Source organism: Sinocyclocheilus grahami, unplaced genomic scaffold, assembly GCF_001515645.1.
Source record: "Sinocyclocheilus grahami isolate Dianchi unplaced genomic scaffold, SAMN03320097.WGS_v1.1 scaffold33.1, whole genome shotgun sequence".
NCBI classification, from domain to species: Eukaryota; Metazoa; Chordata; class Actinopteri; order Cypriniformes; family Cyprinidae; genus Sinocyclocheilus; species Sinocyclocheilus grahami.
In genome coordinates, this window is record NW_015505212.1 from 2,404,484 (window position 1) to 2,417,262 (window position 12,779).

A 12,779-nucleotide genomic window follows, 5' to 3' on the forward strand; every position below is an offset into this window, starting at 1 on the left:
TGTTTCTTCTTAGTTTTTTCTTATCAGTTTTGTATATTAGGGTTGTGTGTTACACCTAATGTTGTTAAATGAATGTTTATTGCATTATTTCAGTTTCATGTGTGTTACCATGATGGTGTTTGGTGTTTGTGTGAATGACACTGTGCACCTTCTATATATGTTATTATTTAAAAGCTGCTTGTGATGGGCTTTAGTTCATCATGTGACTTTCTCATCACCGCATGCATTTGGTGGTTATCAGCGTATTACAAAGATACAAAACAGATTTCAGTACTTCTATAGGTTGGTATATTAACATTATATCAGTTAATGAAATTACGGTATTTAACTGTAAATTGAAGTTATAACCGTAAAACCTAAAACGTTGCTACCGTATTACTTACGGTAAAATTTCGGCAACCACAGCTGCCGTTTTTTTACCATAAATTTTACGGAATTTTTTTTACAGTGTGTGCTTGTGTCTGGCCAACATAGCTGTGTCAAGGAGGCAAAGGTGAAAATGATTGCCAAGCTACTCAATATTCAAAAAGTACAGGTTGTCTGCCAGCTTTGCAGACATTAATAGAAAATTTGATATGTAATAGGCTACACACACACTATATATACAGTGGGGAAAAAAAGTATTTAGTCAGCCACCAATTGTGCAAGTTCTCCCACTTAAAAAGATTCACTGTCTTAAGAATATTGAAAAAAAACAATCACTCATAAACCTCCCAGTTTCCCTTACAAATGATTCAGTTACAACTGTAACAATAACAATAACCAATAGAACACATACTGTACACACACACTCATTAACAGCTCTGAACGATTCACTGACTGAACAAGTTTGATTCAAACTGCAACCTGTGAGTCATTTTGACCAACTATTTAAAAAAAGAACTAGTTCAAAGGAGCCATTTGTTTGAGAATCAGGTCTCGCTCTGTGTTCATTGTTGTAAGCAGGAACCTGGACAGGAACTTCACTAGATATCTGACTAAATGACATGGATGCCTACATTTTTTTTACCGATTATTGGCAATGGCAACTAGATAAGTCTATATAATGAAATATTAGAAATATATATTTTAACATTTAGTTAGATTTTAAAAAATCTGACCCCTTCTATCTATCTCATGAGATTTATGAACAGCATATTGAGTTTTCCCTCATTTTCTTTTTTTTTGCATTTCAGTGTTTCTGCCGGTTCTATGAAGGTAAACTTGAATTTAAGACATCAATATATGTTTTCAAAAATTATTTTGCCTTGTTTTCTAGTATAAATAAACATTCTTGAATCAAGATGCATTTACTTGAAGCAAAATTATGTAATATATTAAGTCTTGTTTTCTGTTTTAAAAAAAAAAATCTAAATTTTGTTAGTTCTGCCAAATGAATAAGAAAAAGAATCTTAATTCAAAGGCAAAACAAGATTATTTTTCTTGCCCAATATTTTTTTCTTCTTGTTTTGATGTTCAACTGTCTTCTCCAAACTTTACAACTGTATCTGAATATGGATTTGTGTAAAGCTAAATTGTTACATTTACATTACATTTATGCATTTAGCAGATGCTGTTACCTTCTCTTTGTCAAAGAGCCAACAATAATCATAAAATACAATGCCATGTTTATTAGACTAGATTAGGAAGCAAGCTAGAGAAAAGGAAATATGCAAAGAAGAAAAATAAGTTTCTCTTTCGTAACTTCTTCTCTTTCATAACTGTTCCTATTTTTCTTTCCACTCACCATCATCAGATCCAGTCATACCCTTTATTCTGTGCTATAGGTTTTTCAGCAGACCTGACCGCTCAGAAACCCACTTTCATTTTACAGGCCAACATCCGAAACATCTTAAAATAGATGCTATAGAGATTTCCCTGGAGGAAAGCACACATCGGTTTCCCCTCATGTTTCCCTGTCATTATCCTCATAAAATAAATGGCTTCTAACTGCATCGCCTCGAGAGCCAATATCAGTGCGTTCAGCAACATGTGACCCACTCTCTATCCAACCTAACAGTGGGAAATTATGAGTCATGCTAATGTTATAGTTTGCTAAGCCACAAAAATGTTCATCTTTTTGTTTGAATCATGCTGAAGGGCATTTCAGTGGATGCTGGGGGTACAAATGAAGACATTTTCCCAGAATAGTGGCACACAAAACAGAGCGTTACGTATTTTAAGTGCACTCACATACACACACCAGTCTATTAAAACATCTCAGAAATCCAGCAGGTCATAAAAATAAAAACTTGAGCCATTAGATGGCATCTCTGGCTCTTTGTTTGACCCACCATGAGCGCACAAACAAACCTACCTAGTCTTTTCATTTCATGCAAAACTGTCCAAATCAATAGCCTGCAGTGCATTTGATCTCAAACAGCTCACATGAAAAGTACAACCAAACTAATCAACCATGTCTGAACATTATAATACTATGTGGTCAAAATCAAATCAACAGCACCTCAAACAATTAGTATGAAACCATCTTGACTCACCAATGACGCTCACTCAAATCACTCAAATCAAGAGATGCTCAACAGTTTTTGTGTAAACTTAGATAGATTTTTTCTCCTGAAATCTGCCAGTCTATGAATGAATTCGTTTTCAATGAAAGCATGACAAGTGTGTTTAAAAGAAATCACTTGGCGGCCATCTTGGCTCATTATTTTCAAGTACTAGCTGCTACCTGCTGAAATGTCCAAAACTGTTGGCCAAGCATGCGTCAAGTCAGAAATAAAAAGCATAAAACATTTCTTTTTGAGCATTTACAGTTACTCAAAAACAGTTATGTTGCACATGCATGATGTCCTCCACTTCTCCTTTGATTTACACACAGCCCATTCTGAGCAAATGAGAAAAGTTACTTTTTGTTGAGTAGAATTTTGCCAAAACAACGATAACAAAAGTTCTAAAAACTTGCTAACAGTTCTGTTAAGTTGAATGTTCTCTAAGCGTTCTAAACATCCTTTTTTAAAACATTTTAAAAACGTTATACGTAAACGTTAAGTGAGTTGAATGATTAAAAACGTATGATTCATGATTTAAAAAAATAAATATCTGCCAATGGGCTCCAACAACAACAAAAAAAAAACAAGACTGACTGATTTAAGACCTTTTAAAGCCTTCATTTGTAGAAGGTCAAATGAAGACTTTTTAAGACCTGCAGAAACCATGTAAACATTATTGGAAACGTTACTTTTGAATATTCTCTGAACATTCTGAAACAAGTTGTAACATTTAAAAAAGAGTTAGTAGAGCATCCAACTGAAATATTTCAATGTCTCCATGAATTATGTAATAATAATGTCTTTTTTTTGTGTGTGCAAACATTTTTAGAACATTATCAAAAACAGATAACTTTGAACAAACATTCTAAACAGTAACTGGAAGAATGTTAGCCGCAGTTCTAAGAATGTTACCGATTTATTATTTTCTTAAAACTGAATTGATGTTGTCAATTTGCAACAGAGTGTGATCTAACGTAGAGACGCTACCGGCCGTTATCAAGCGACCAAAACCTTAACATTATCATTAGATAGTGAATTTCTGTGGTTCTTAACATCACAGTCAGCTTCCATCATCAGCTCCTGCTATCAGCCTCCAGCCTCTTAGTTCCTGCTATTTGATCACTTCTGTAGCTCAAAGACTTTGATAACAGACTCAGACGGTGTTGAAAGTGGACAAACGTCAGTCTGGTATGTTTTGTGGTTGGATAAGCTGAGGTTAATGTTTATGAGAGGACTGGATGATGTTTGCTTGGGTTGGAGTGGGATTGAACCGTCTAAGATCTATACGCTCAGTATTGTCAGCATGCTGATATGCTGTTGTGATCATGTTTTGTGTAGCAGCAGTCCTGCAAAGTTCAATATTAGTTCACAGTGAGTCCTTTTTGTTGATTTAGAGAGCCAACTGCTATCTAGATTCAAGAACTGGTGAAATCAAAGCTACTGTCTCCTTAAAAGACATGATGCAGACTCACTAACACTTAGCATTTCTTTCAGCTGCACAACGCCTGCAAACGTTTCAATACCGGAAGAATTGGGGGTGTACAGATGAAAACTCCTGTTGTTCCTCTGTGTGTGTGCGCATGTACTGTATGAAGAAAATATAAAAAAAAAGAAAATGCAAGTTAGCTCAAAGTTAACAAATATTTTTTTGGGGTATGTTTGCCTAGAGGCTGGAACAAGGCAGTTGTCAAATTTAATAACAAATAAATATAAATATTTAAATAAAAATATATAATAAATACAAAAATGAAAATACATAAATTGTTTTGTCAATTACCCTACCTTATTTAAATCTTAAACAATACTCAATATATGTAATTATTTTATATATTTTTGTTATTTAATACTGTATGTGTGTGTATATATATATATATATATATATATATACACACACACACACACACACACACACACATATATTTATTTAATAAATGTATATACACAATTTTTTTTTACCTATTTTAGCAAAAAAATTATTACAAATCCAAAATAATCGATTTGAATCAAACTGAATCATGTTGAATTATTTAGTAAGAATTCACAATCAAATCTTTGCCAGAGCAGCTATTTACATACCTAATGGGAAATATATTTAGTCTCCTCTCATAAGTGAAATATGTCATTTTTACAGATCATCTGGCGGTTTGCCTTACCAGATGCTGGAGGGTCATTCAGCAACTCCTAAAGACATTTGGGAATATGAGGGAGGCCATCATTTCTCAGAACTGGACTGAGACACATGTTAAACACATCCTCTCTCCCCTTCCTCAGCAGATGAGTGAGGATTTGCTGAAAAGCTTGATAACTGAACCTGTGATGCATTACTATCAGCTACACCAGAAAGGAAGAATCAGATGGAATTCAGTGTAATCATAGTATCTGAACGTGTGTGTGTGTGTGTCCTCGCACTTACCTCTGATGTAACTGTGTCAAGTGTGTGTGGGGTGATGTAAATGCATAGATCCTTTATATTGTCTCTTTTAGTAGTTTTTGCATCGGAATATCAGTCTCTTTTGCTTTGTATAATTTGAAATTCAAGTTAATAGTAATCTGACGACAATGTTAAAATATATTTAATTTTGACTTTAAGACTAATTCTTTTGAAAAAGTGAACTTTAATAATTGTAAAAGCATCAAAATCACATCATTTAGCTCGATCCCATCTAAACACGTTCGTATTGCTCTTTTAATCATAATATTCTTCCGTCCGTCTGCACAAACTAATATCAGCAGTCTCAAACTCCACAGAAGTATGAGCTAATAGCATTTGTTCTGCTTAAACTTTGAATTTTGTATGAGTTGTACAATGTACAGTGAAACTAAAGACAAACTAAAATACTTTCAGCTAAGGCAGACCAATCACAATTCAGTATGTAAATATTATGTTGACATCACTGCTTCCTGTTACATTTTGAATGCTGAATATTGTAACACTTTTCAAACTTTTATCTTAATGTACTTCATCATAATTCAGTGAATGCTTCTAAGACATCATCACTGTCGGTTGTATTTTGAAGGTGTAAACAGTTCCTATATGTTATCCAGTACGTTTAAGTGATACACTGATTTTAAGATTTAAAGGGATAGTCCACCAAAAAAATGAAAATTCTGTCTTCATTTACTCATGTTGTTCCAAACCTGCATGACTTCTTTGCTCTGGTGGAACACAAACGAAGAAATGCCGAAGAATGTCAGTAACAGTTTCTGTTCCCATTGTATGGACAAACCCCCCCGCCCTGTTTGGCTATCAACATTCCTCAAAATATCTTCTTTTGTGTTCAGCAGAAGACAGAACTGATTTGGAACGTGATGATGATGAGTAAATTTTGACAGAAATTTGGGTGGACTGTCCCTTTAAGATTTGAAAGTAATACACTGTAAACATTTTAATCTTTTAAAAATGCACTTCATGTGGTAACATTCAAATTAATTCATTTAATTCAAACTCAAAGTCTAAAATACTACATTAGGTTACACTAACAAGTCATTTTTACGGGTCAGATTAGAAATAGTTCCTTAAGTATTCACTTTTTACACTAAAATCTTGAATTAGCATATTAAGCATATTTAATATCTAAGCTTACTTTATCAATATCAACCTTAAAATTATGTACAAAACAAGTTTACACCAAGCATTTGGAGCTTAATTAATGATAAAAACTGTGGAAAGAACAAAAAAAGAAAAAGTAAATATATGGGATTTGAAGACTGCCCAGCAGTCTGTTTGAGTGTAAAGGTGTGAGTGTGTGTGTGTGTGTGTGTTGGAGCTCACAGTCCGTGTGTGTATCTGTGGCGTGGAGGGCTGTGTTGGGGTGAAATGGCATTGATGTGATGTCCTACACGTCTCTCCGCAGTCTTCAGGCGCTCTTGCAGCTCCTGGCGCTCCCGTTCCGCACGCCGGGACACTTTTCGGGCCTTCCTCAGAGAATGCCTCAGTTTCCCCACTCGTTCTTTTAACTGTTCGTTCTTCCTCTCCAGCTCGGCCACGCGCTCCTCAAGCTGTCCAACCCGCTCCTCCTCCTCAAACAACACCTTCTGCACTGAGGAACACAGCAGCTGAAAGATAAAACGACAGACGGTTACTCGAGTGCAGAGAGCTGTGCATGTATTGACAACCTGACCCTGTGGAATGAAGGTCAGCATACAACATGACATAATTTCCAGCCTCCGTCAGCCTTATTACTTCCTGCTGAGCACTGCCTTTCCTCTCTGGGCCCCTACACATGCCAGTGTGTGTGTGATGGAGGCAGTTCAAAAGTGACCCGCTGTCATGCCCACAGTAGACACAAGCCGAGGCATGCTGTGTGTGTGTGTGCACATGTGGAGAGTGTGTGATTACATGGCCGTGTCTGTGTGTATTTGAGCAACGGGAGGCCGTATGTTCTCCCTGAACAGCGGAAAGGTCTAAATCCCTATTGTAAAAGGCCAAAGAGTGTCACATGATTTTAAAGGTCACCACATGAGCTAATTGAACAAAAATTTAAGCACAGATGACATGAAAACGAATGGCCACGAAGGCCAAACAGCGCCTGCTCTGCTTTTAGACCCAAACTAGACCCAGATGAGTGTTTATGAGAAAAGAAAATTAGATAATAAAAGAAAGACTGAAGAAGAGAGTTTGGGTAGAATGATAGACCGATAGATAGATAGGTTTTGGCCATGCTCTTCAGAATCCAACATGATATTAGCTGAAAATACATTATGCATTGAGCGTTTGACTGTGTAGAGTTTAATAAAGCATAATGGATGTTTAAGATGGATTATACAAGAAGCAGGGGGTGACATAACTAACAGACACGGTGCCAGCTACAGTCACAAGAGCACAAAGTCCCTCAGGCAGCCTCAAACAATCCTTTTCCCACAGGAAAGCTCCTGTGTAAAACAGCTCTCATTATCTCTCTGAGGTTCCCGGGCCTGATAATCACCCCCACCTGTTCCTGCAGCACACACACCATCATTATCTTTATCTTCTCTCTCTGCATCTGTCTGTCTCTCTGTGCAGATGTGATTAGTGAAGTGTCCCGGTGTTTCTTTTTTGATTTGTGATACTTGAATGAATGTAACAGTATTTTAAAGAAATGTTCAGGGTTCAGAAAAGATGCTGTTAATAGAGCTTAAATGGTTTCGAATCTGAATATCCCTCATTTGCATCTAGACAGACCGACTGTCACATCTGTTTAGCTTAGTGGACACCTGTTAGAGGAACCCTGCACCTCCTCAGGTCACTGGCTTTAACCTAGACATGTATAGACGCACACAACAACACTTCTGACAGCTTTTGATGCATAAACATTTTCTATAATTGATTTCAATACCTTAAATTGTGAACACATTTTTTCCTTAATTGCATTAACACTTCCATTCAAAAATTTGGGGTCAGTAAGATTTTATTTAAGCACGAAAGCATTAAATTGATCAGACTTTGACATTGTTGTTAAAGTCTTGTGACACTAAAGACTTGAGTCATGGCTGCTAAAAATTCAGCTTTGCCATAACAGGAATACATTTTAAAATATATTAAAATAGAAAACTCTTATTTTACTGTATTACAATATTACTGCTTTTACTGTATTTTGGTTGGCATAAGAGACTGGGAATTTAAAAATAAGATTGTACGCCGTGTACAATCAAGATAAGATCTGACTTATACAATATAATACTTAAAAAAGTATCTGGACATTCAAATCACTCTGTATGAACGTAACTATGTTAGATAACAAAATATCAAACCATGTTTCATCTACAAAAAAGAAAGAAAGAAAGAATGAAAACTTTTCTTTGCAACTTTTACTAATATTTTTTTATGCAACTGGTCTCAAGTTAATTTTAGTTAGTGGATGAAGGCAGTTTCCTTCAAATTTGACAACCTGAAAGTATCCAGATAATTTTTGTCTTCATTTTGAACAGTATATCTATTGTTTTTATCATTTAAAACCTGAAAAAAAATATTTCCATTTTACTTTTTTTTCTGAAAGAAATAGAATTTGCTTTGATATTTTTTATTTTCTACTGCAATGAAATTCATGCATTGTGGCCAAATGCTCTTTTGTTTGACTGTATACGTTTGTCTGGAAGGAAAGGGAGATTCCCACTGGTTCACTCCCTGAAGATTTCTCTGTTGGTATATTACGCTCAATAAATCTGAAACAGTGTCATCCCAGCTGATAACTGTTTTCGGTTAGTTGAAGTGGCTATTAGTCTGTATGTTCAGGCATCTCATTGTGTTTGTCTTCAAATAAACCCCTCCCCTCTGACAGTAGACTGCAGTCCGACTAATGAGCGCTTTTGTGTTTGAATGTACAGCAGGTAAATTTCATCAAGGCAAATATATCTGACTCCACTTGATACTATGTGTGTGTGTGTGCTACATCCTCCAAAACCCCTGCCATAACCTCTGAGGACCCCTGACATTCCTCCCATTCTGCCTTGAACCGTCCACATCAAACGCATGATTTTCTGGAAGGAAAGGGAGATTCCCGCTGGTTCACTCCCTGAAGTTTTCTCTGTTGGTATATTACGCTCAATAAATCTGAAACAGTGTCATCCCAGCTGATAACTGTTTTCGGTTAGTTGAAGTGGCTATTAGTCTGTATGTTCAGGCATCTCATTGTGTTTGTCTTCAAATAAACCCCTCCCCTCTGACAGTAGACTGCAGTCCGACTAATGAGCGCTTTTGTGTTTGAATGTACAGCAGGTAAATTTCATCAAGGCAAATATATCTGACTCCACTTGATACTATGTGTGTGTGTGTGCTACATCCTCCAAAACCCCTGCCATAACCTCTGAGGACCCCTGACATTCCTCCCATTCTGCCTTGAACCGTCCACATCAAACGCATGATTTATTTTCCTTTCAAAACCCACCAGTTTCCCCGAGAGGATGTCCACATGTCCAGCTGACGTCTCCCTCACTCTTTCTATCTCAGCTTTATTTTCGGTGGCAGATGTGTGTGTTTAGGTGAGACAGACTATCCGTGAGTGTGTGTGTAAGGTAGAGCAGCTCTAGCTGGGAGGTCTTTAATCTGGCCTCTATCGAGCCGAATGAACTCTCTTGAATTACCTCAGCCTCCTACCGTGATGAACAGTCACAGTCATCAATACAAAGACCACCAAAGAAAGGGAATTGTGTGTCTAAGTGTGTGCTGTATGAAGGAGCTCCGTTTACCCATGAGAACCTGAACATGGTACTTTGGTATTATTCTCACTACCTGTGTTACTCACACCTTTTTAGCCACGGCCAATCAGATTCCTCGGTTCCTTAATGCAGCTTCAGTTGTGTTTTCTCCAGACGCTAGTGCAGAACTAGTGGAATGGAAATTGCCTGCTGTTTTACTGTTAAACACAGGTAAAAAATAATGCAGTTGTGCATGCAGACACTCCTGTCTTCATAAAAAGCCATTTACGAGACTCATGAATTTACAACTGAGCCGTTTCAAAACACTGAACACTCTCATAACGTCTGCCTGTAACGATGCAAAACAAGCTTGCTCAAACACGTATACATACTGATGTTCACCTTTCATGGATTTATGCCTTTCAATTATCTTGTCTTGACAAGATACATCGTTTTCATTTATGTCTGCCACTCTATAGTGCATATTGAGCCCATCTGTGTGTGTTTATTGGTGTCGTACCCTGCTGTCTTCCTGGCTCTCCCAATCACTATTAAAGTTGTGTATCGTCTGTCCACCAGTGCAGTTTGAGAACTGGAAGAGGCTGGAAAACAGTCGTCTGTTCTCCAGCGTGTCAGGGAATATGGCATCCTGGAAGTTAACTCCATGAGGGAGGATGTTGTAGTTTTCATCCATCCTGTAAGAGATATGCACATGTTTGTTCGCATATACTTGTGAGGATGTCTTATTGACTTGATTACTTAAAGGCACAATATGTAAGATTATTATAAGAGTATTAAAATATTCAAAAACCACTAGAACAGTGTTATATATTTTGCTGACTTGTGTACTTACACTATCCCAAATGTTTCGAAGAATGTTTAAATCCATTTTAACTAGTGACACGGACCGTGTCTATAGCGTCATTCTGTCACCTGCCAATGCCGTCATAACCCCTCGATTTCCGGTTTTGTAGAAAACATGGAAACACCAAAGATGCTTTAATATGTTGTGCGTTTTAATAGACTGGTGATGACCACACAGAGTAGCATTATAACAGAACTTTCAAAGTATCTAGTATGATAAAACAGCGCTGCTTTTTTCCCCCACATACGCACGACCGGAAGGAGCGGAAGCGGTCGACTGTGGCATAATAAAAGCTCCGCTGCTTTCGAGCAGAAATATATATAGTTCTGCTCATAAGTTTAATGTTAACAATTTTAAGGGGAGACACTGCAGGCAAAAACACTGTTTTTTCAAGCACCTGTCAAATTTGAGATTTTGGGCTTTTTGGGTTTTTCATTAAGTGCTTTTTCAGACTAGTGGAAAGAAAACATCCAAAAGACACTGTTAAGTGTTTCTTTTATAGCACTTTATCTATTTGTGTCAATAGATTTCAATTACAATGCATATTTTTAAAGGCCGTTTTCTCAAAATTATTTTTTCTCCTACACTGAGCCATAAATCTCCACTTCAGTAGCACTTACACACACCAAACTTTACATTATTGTCTATATCCTGAAGGTTTTTACAGAGGGATTTGTTCATATATAATTTGCTTGATTATATACAACATTTTATTCTCCCCAAAATTGTGAAAATATAGCGTTTTCTGTCCGTTCTAAGCATTTTCTGAATTATGGAGTGACAAAAATGAGATACCCAAAATTCCCTCTGTAAAAACTTTGGACTCTAATATGTCAAAAAAATTAAACAAGAATTTTGAAACTGACAAAATCCAGTGTTTAGATTTTTGTACTAGAAATGTATGCAAATTAGCGCATATTTCATTAAATAATGACTTATTTGCATATTTAAACCTAACATTTTAGAAAACTTGTAATACAAATTTTTTTTGCAATTATCAATGTAATCAATCAGCTGGGTAAGTAAGGCAATAACTATTATTATTATTATATAATAGTTAAACCACTAGAACAGTGTTATATATTTAGCTGACTTGTGTACTTACACTATCCCAAATGTTTCGAAGAATGTTTAAATCCATTTTAACTAGTGACACGGACCGTGTCTATAGCGTCATTCTGTCACCTGCCAATGCCGTCATAACCCCTCGATTTCCGGTTTTGTAGAAAACATGGAAACACCAAAGATGCTTTAATATGTTGTGCGTTTTAATAGACCGGTGATGACCACACAGAGTAGCATTATAACAGAACTTTCAAAGTATCTAGTATGATAAAACAGCGCTGCTTTTTTCCCCCACATACGCACGACCGGAAGGAGCGGAAGCGGTCGACTGTGGCATAATAAAAGCTCCGCTGCTTTCGAGCCGTGTGTCACGCTCGATCAGTGGCCTCGTTTCGCTTCGATGGCTTTCAGCCTCACCCTGCTTCATTCTACTACGTTAATAAATCATTAGCTCATCCATGAACATGATTTCTGCCCGAGTCCCGTCGGATTGCATCGGCTGTGGGGATGAAGAAGACAACTCCCATGATTCCACACTCAGTCACAGCGTCATCAAACTACGCCTTTGTCTCTTTGTTTATTTTGAATACGCGCCCTCTGGCGAAAATGACATATTGTGCCTTTAAATTTAATTCAAATAAATATATATATACATATGTATATATATAAAAAAATCTAAATTAATTTAAATACTAAAACAAACTGAAAATAAAAATGTCCAACTGTTGCTTTATTAATGAGCATCAGTTCTTGAAAATAAATAGGCATGCATTGTTTGAGTCTTCAGTTTTTTTTAAAGATAGGTAAAAGAGGCAACTCATTCCCTACATTAATTTTAATGTTTTAAATTAATCTTATAAATCAAAAGTCAATTTAGCAGTCAATTTCAAGTCAGAAATCTAAAAATAACAATAATAATAATAATTTGTGGTTCAGTATGTGAGTAGAATGATTTAATAAAACCACCCCGATTCTTACGTAGAATCTGTTCGAGTCATTTGTTTGGGAATCGTACAACATTGGTCCTGCTGTATGTTTCTGTTTAACTAAAAAGAACCGGCTCATAAGAGTCTTAAAGTCCCCCTGTAGTCAAATATTTTATCCCTTAAAACTTATCTTTGATCACCAAAATGACATATTTAAATGTTTTTTCTTGTGAAAATAATTTTCTCATGCCTTAAAATAGCTTGAATGTAACTCAACACCCTTGCCTCATTTACTATACGCTGATCTATGAATATGCAAAT

General features: G+C 36.3%; 2 protein-coding genes across 3 annotated transcripts in view; both read right to left on the reverse strand.

Annotated features, from left to right (window-relative positions):
• The window catches only part of LOC107580386 (ADP-sugar pyrophosphatase-like), a 74,283-nt gene extending 71,650 nt beyond the window's left edge, over positions 1 to 2,633 (reverse strand). The window contains exon 1 of the mRNA XM_016266106.1: positions 2,478 to 2,633. The gene's annotated coding sequence lies outside the window, so the exon portion shown is untranslated. The remainder of the gene's footprint in view (positions 1 to 2,477) is intronic.
• A 3,237-nt stretch (positions 2,634 to 5,870) lies between these two features.
• Positions 5,871 to 12,779, reverse strand: part of LOC107580337 (coiled-coil domain-containing protein 3-like) — a 14,161-nt gene continuing 7,252 nt past the window's right edge. For both annotated transcript variants that reach the window (XM_016266064.1, XM_016266059.1), the window contains exon 3: positions 5,871 to 6,545. In XM_016266064.1, the coding sequence (XP_016121550.1) occupies positions 6,258 to 6,545 (288 nt within the window). In that variant the 3' untranslated portion in view covers positions 5,871 to 6,257. The remainder of the gene's footprint in view (positions 6,546 to 12,779) is intronic.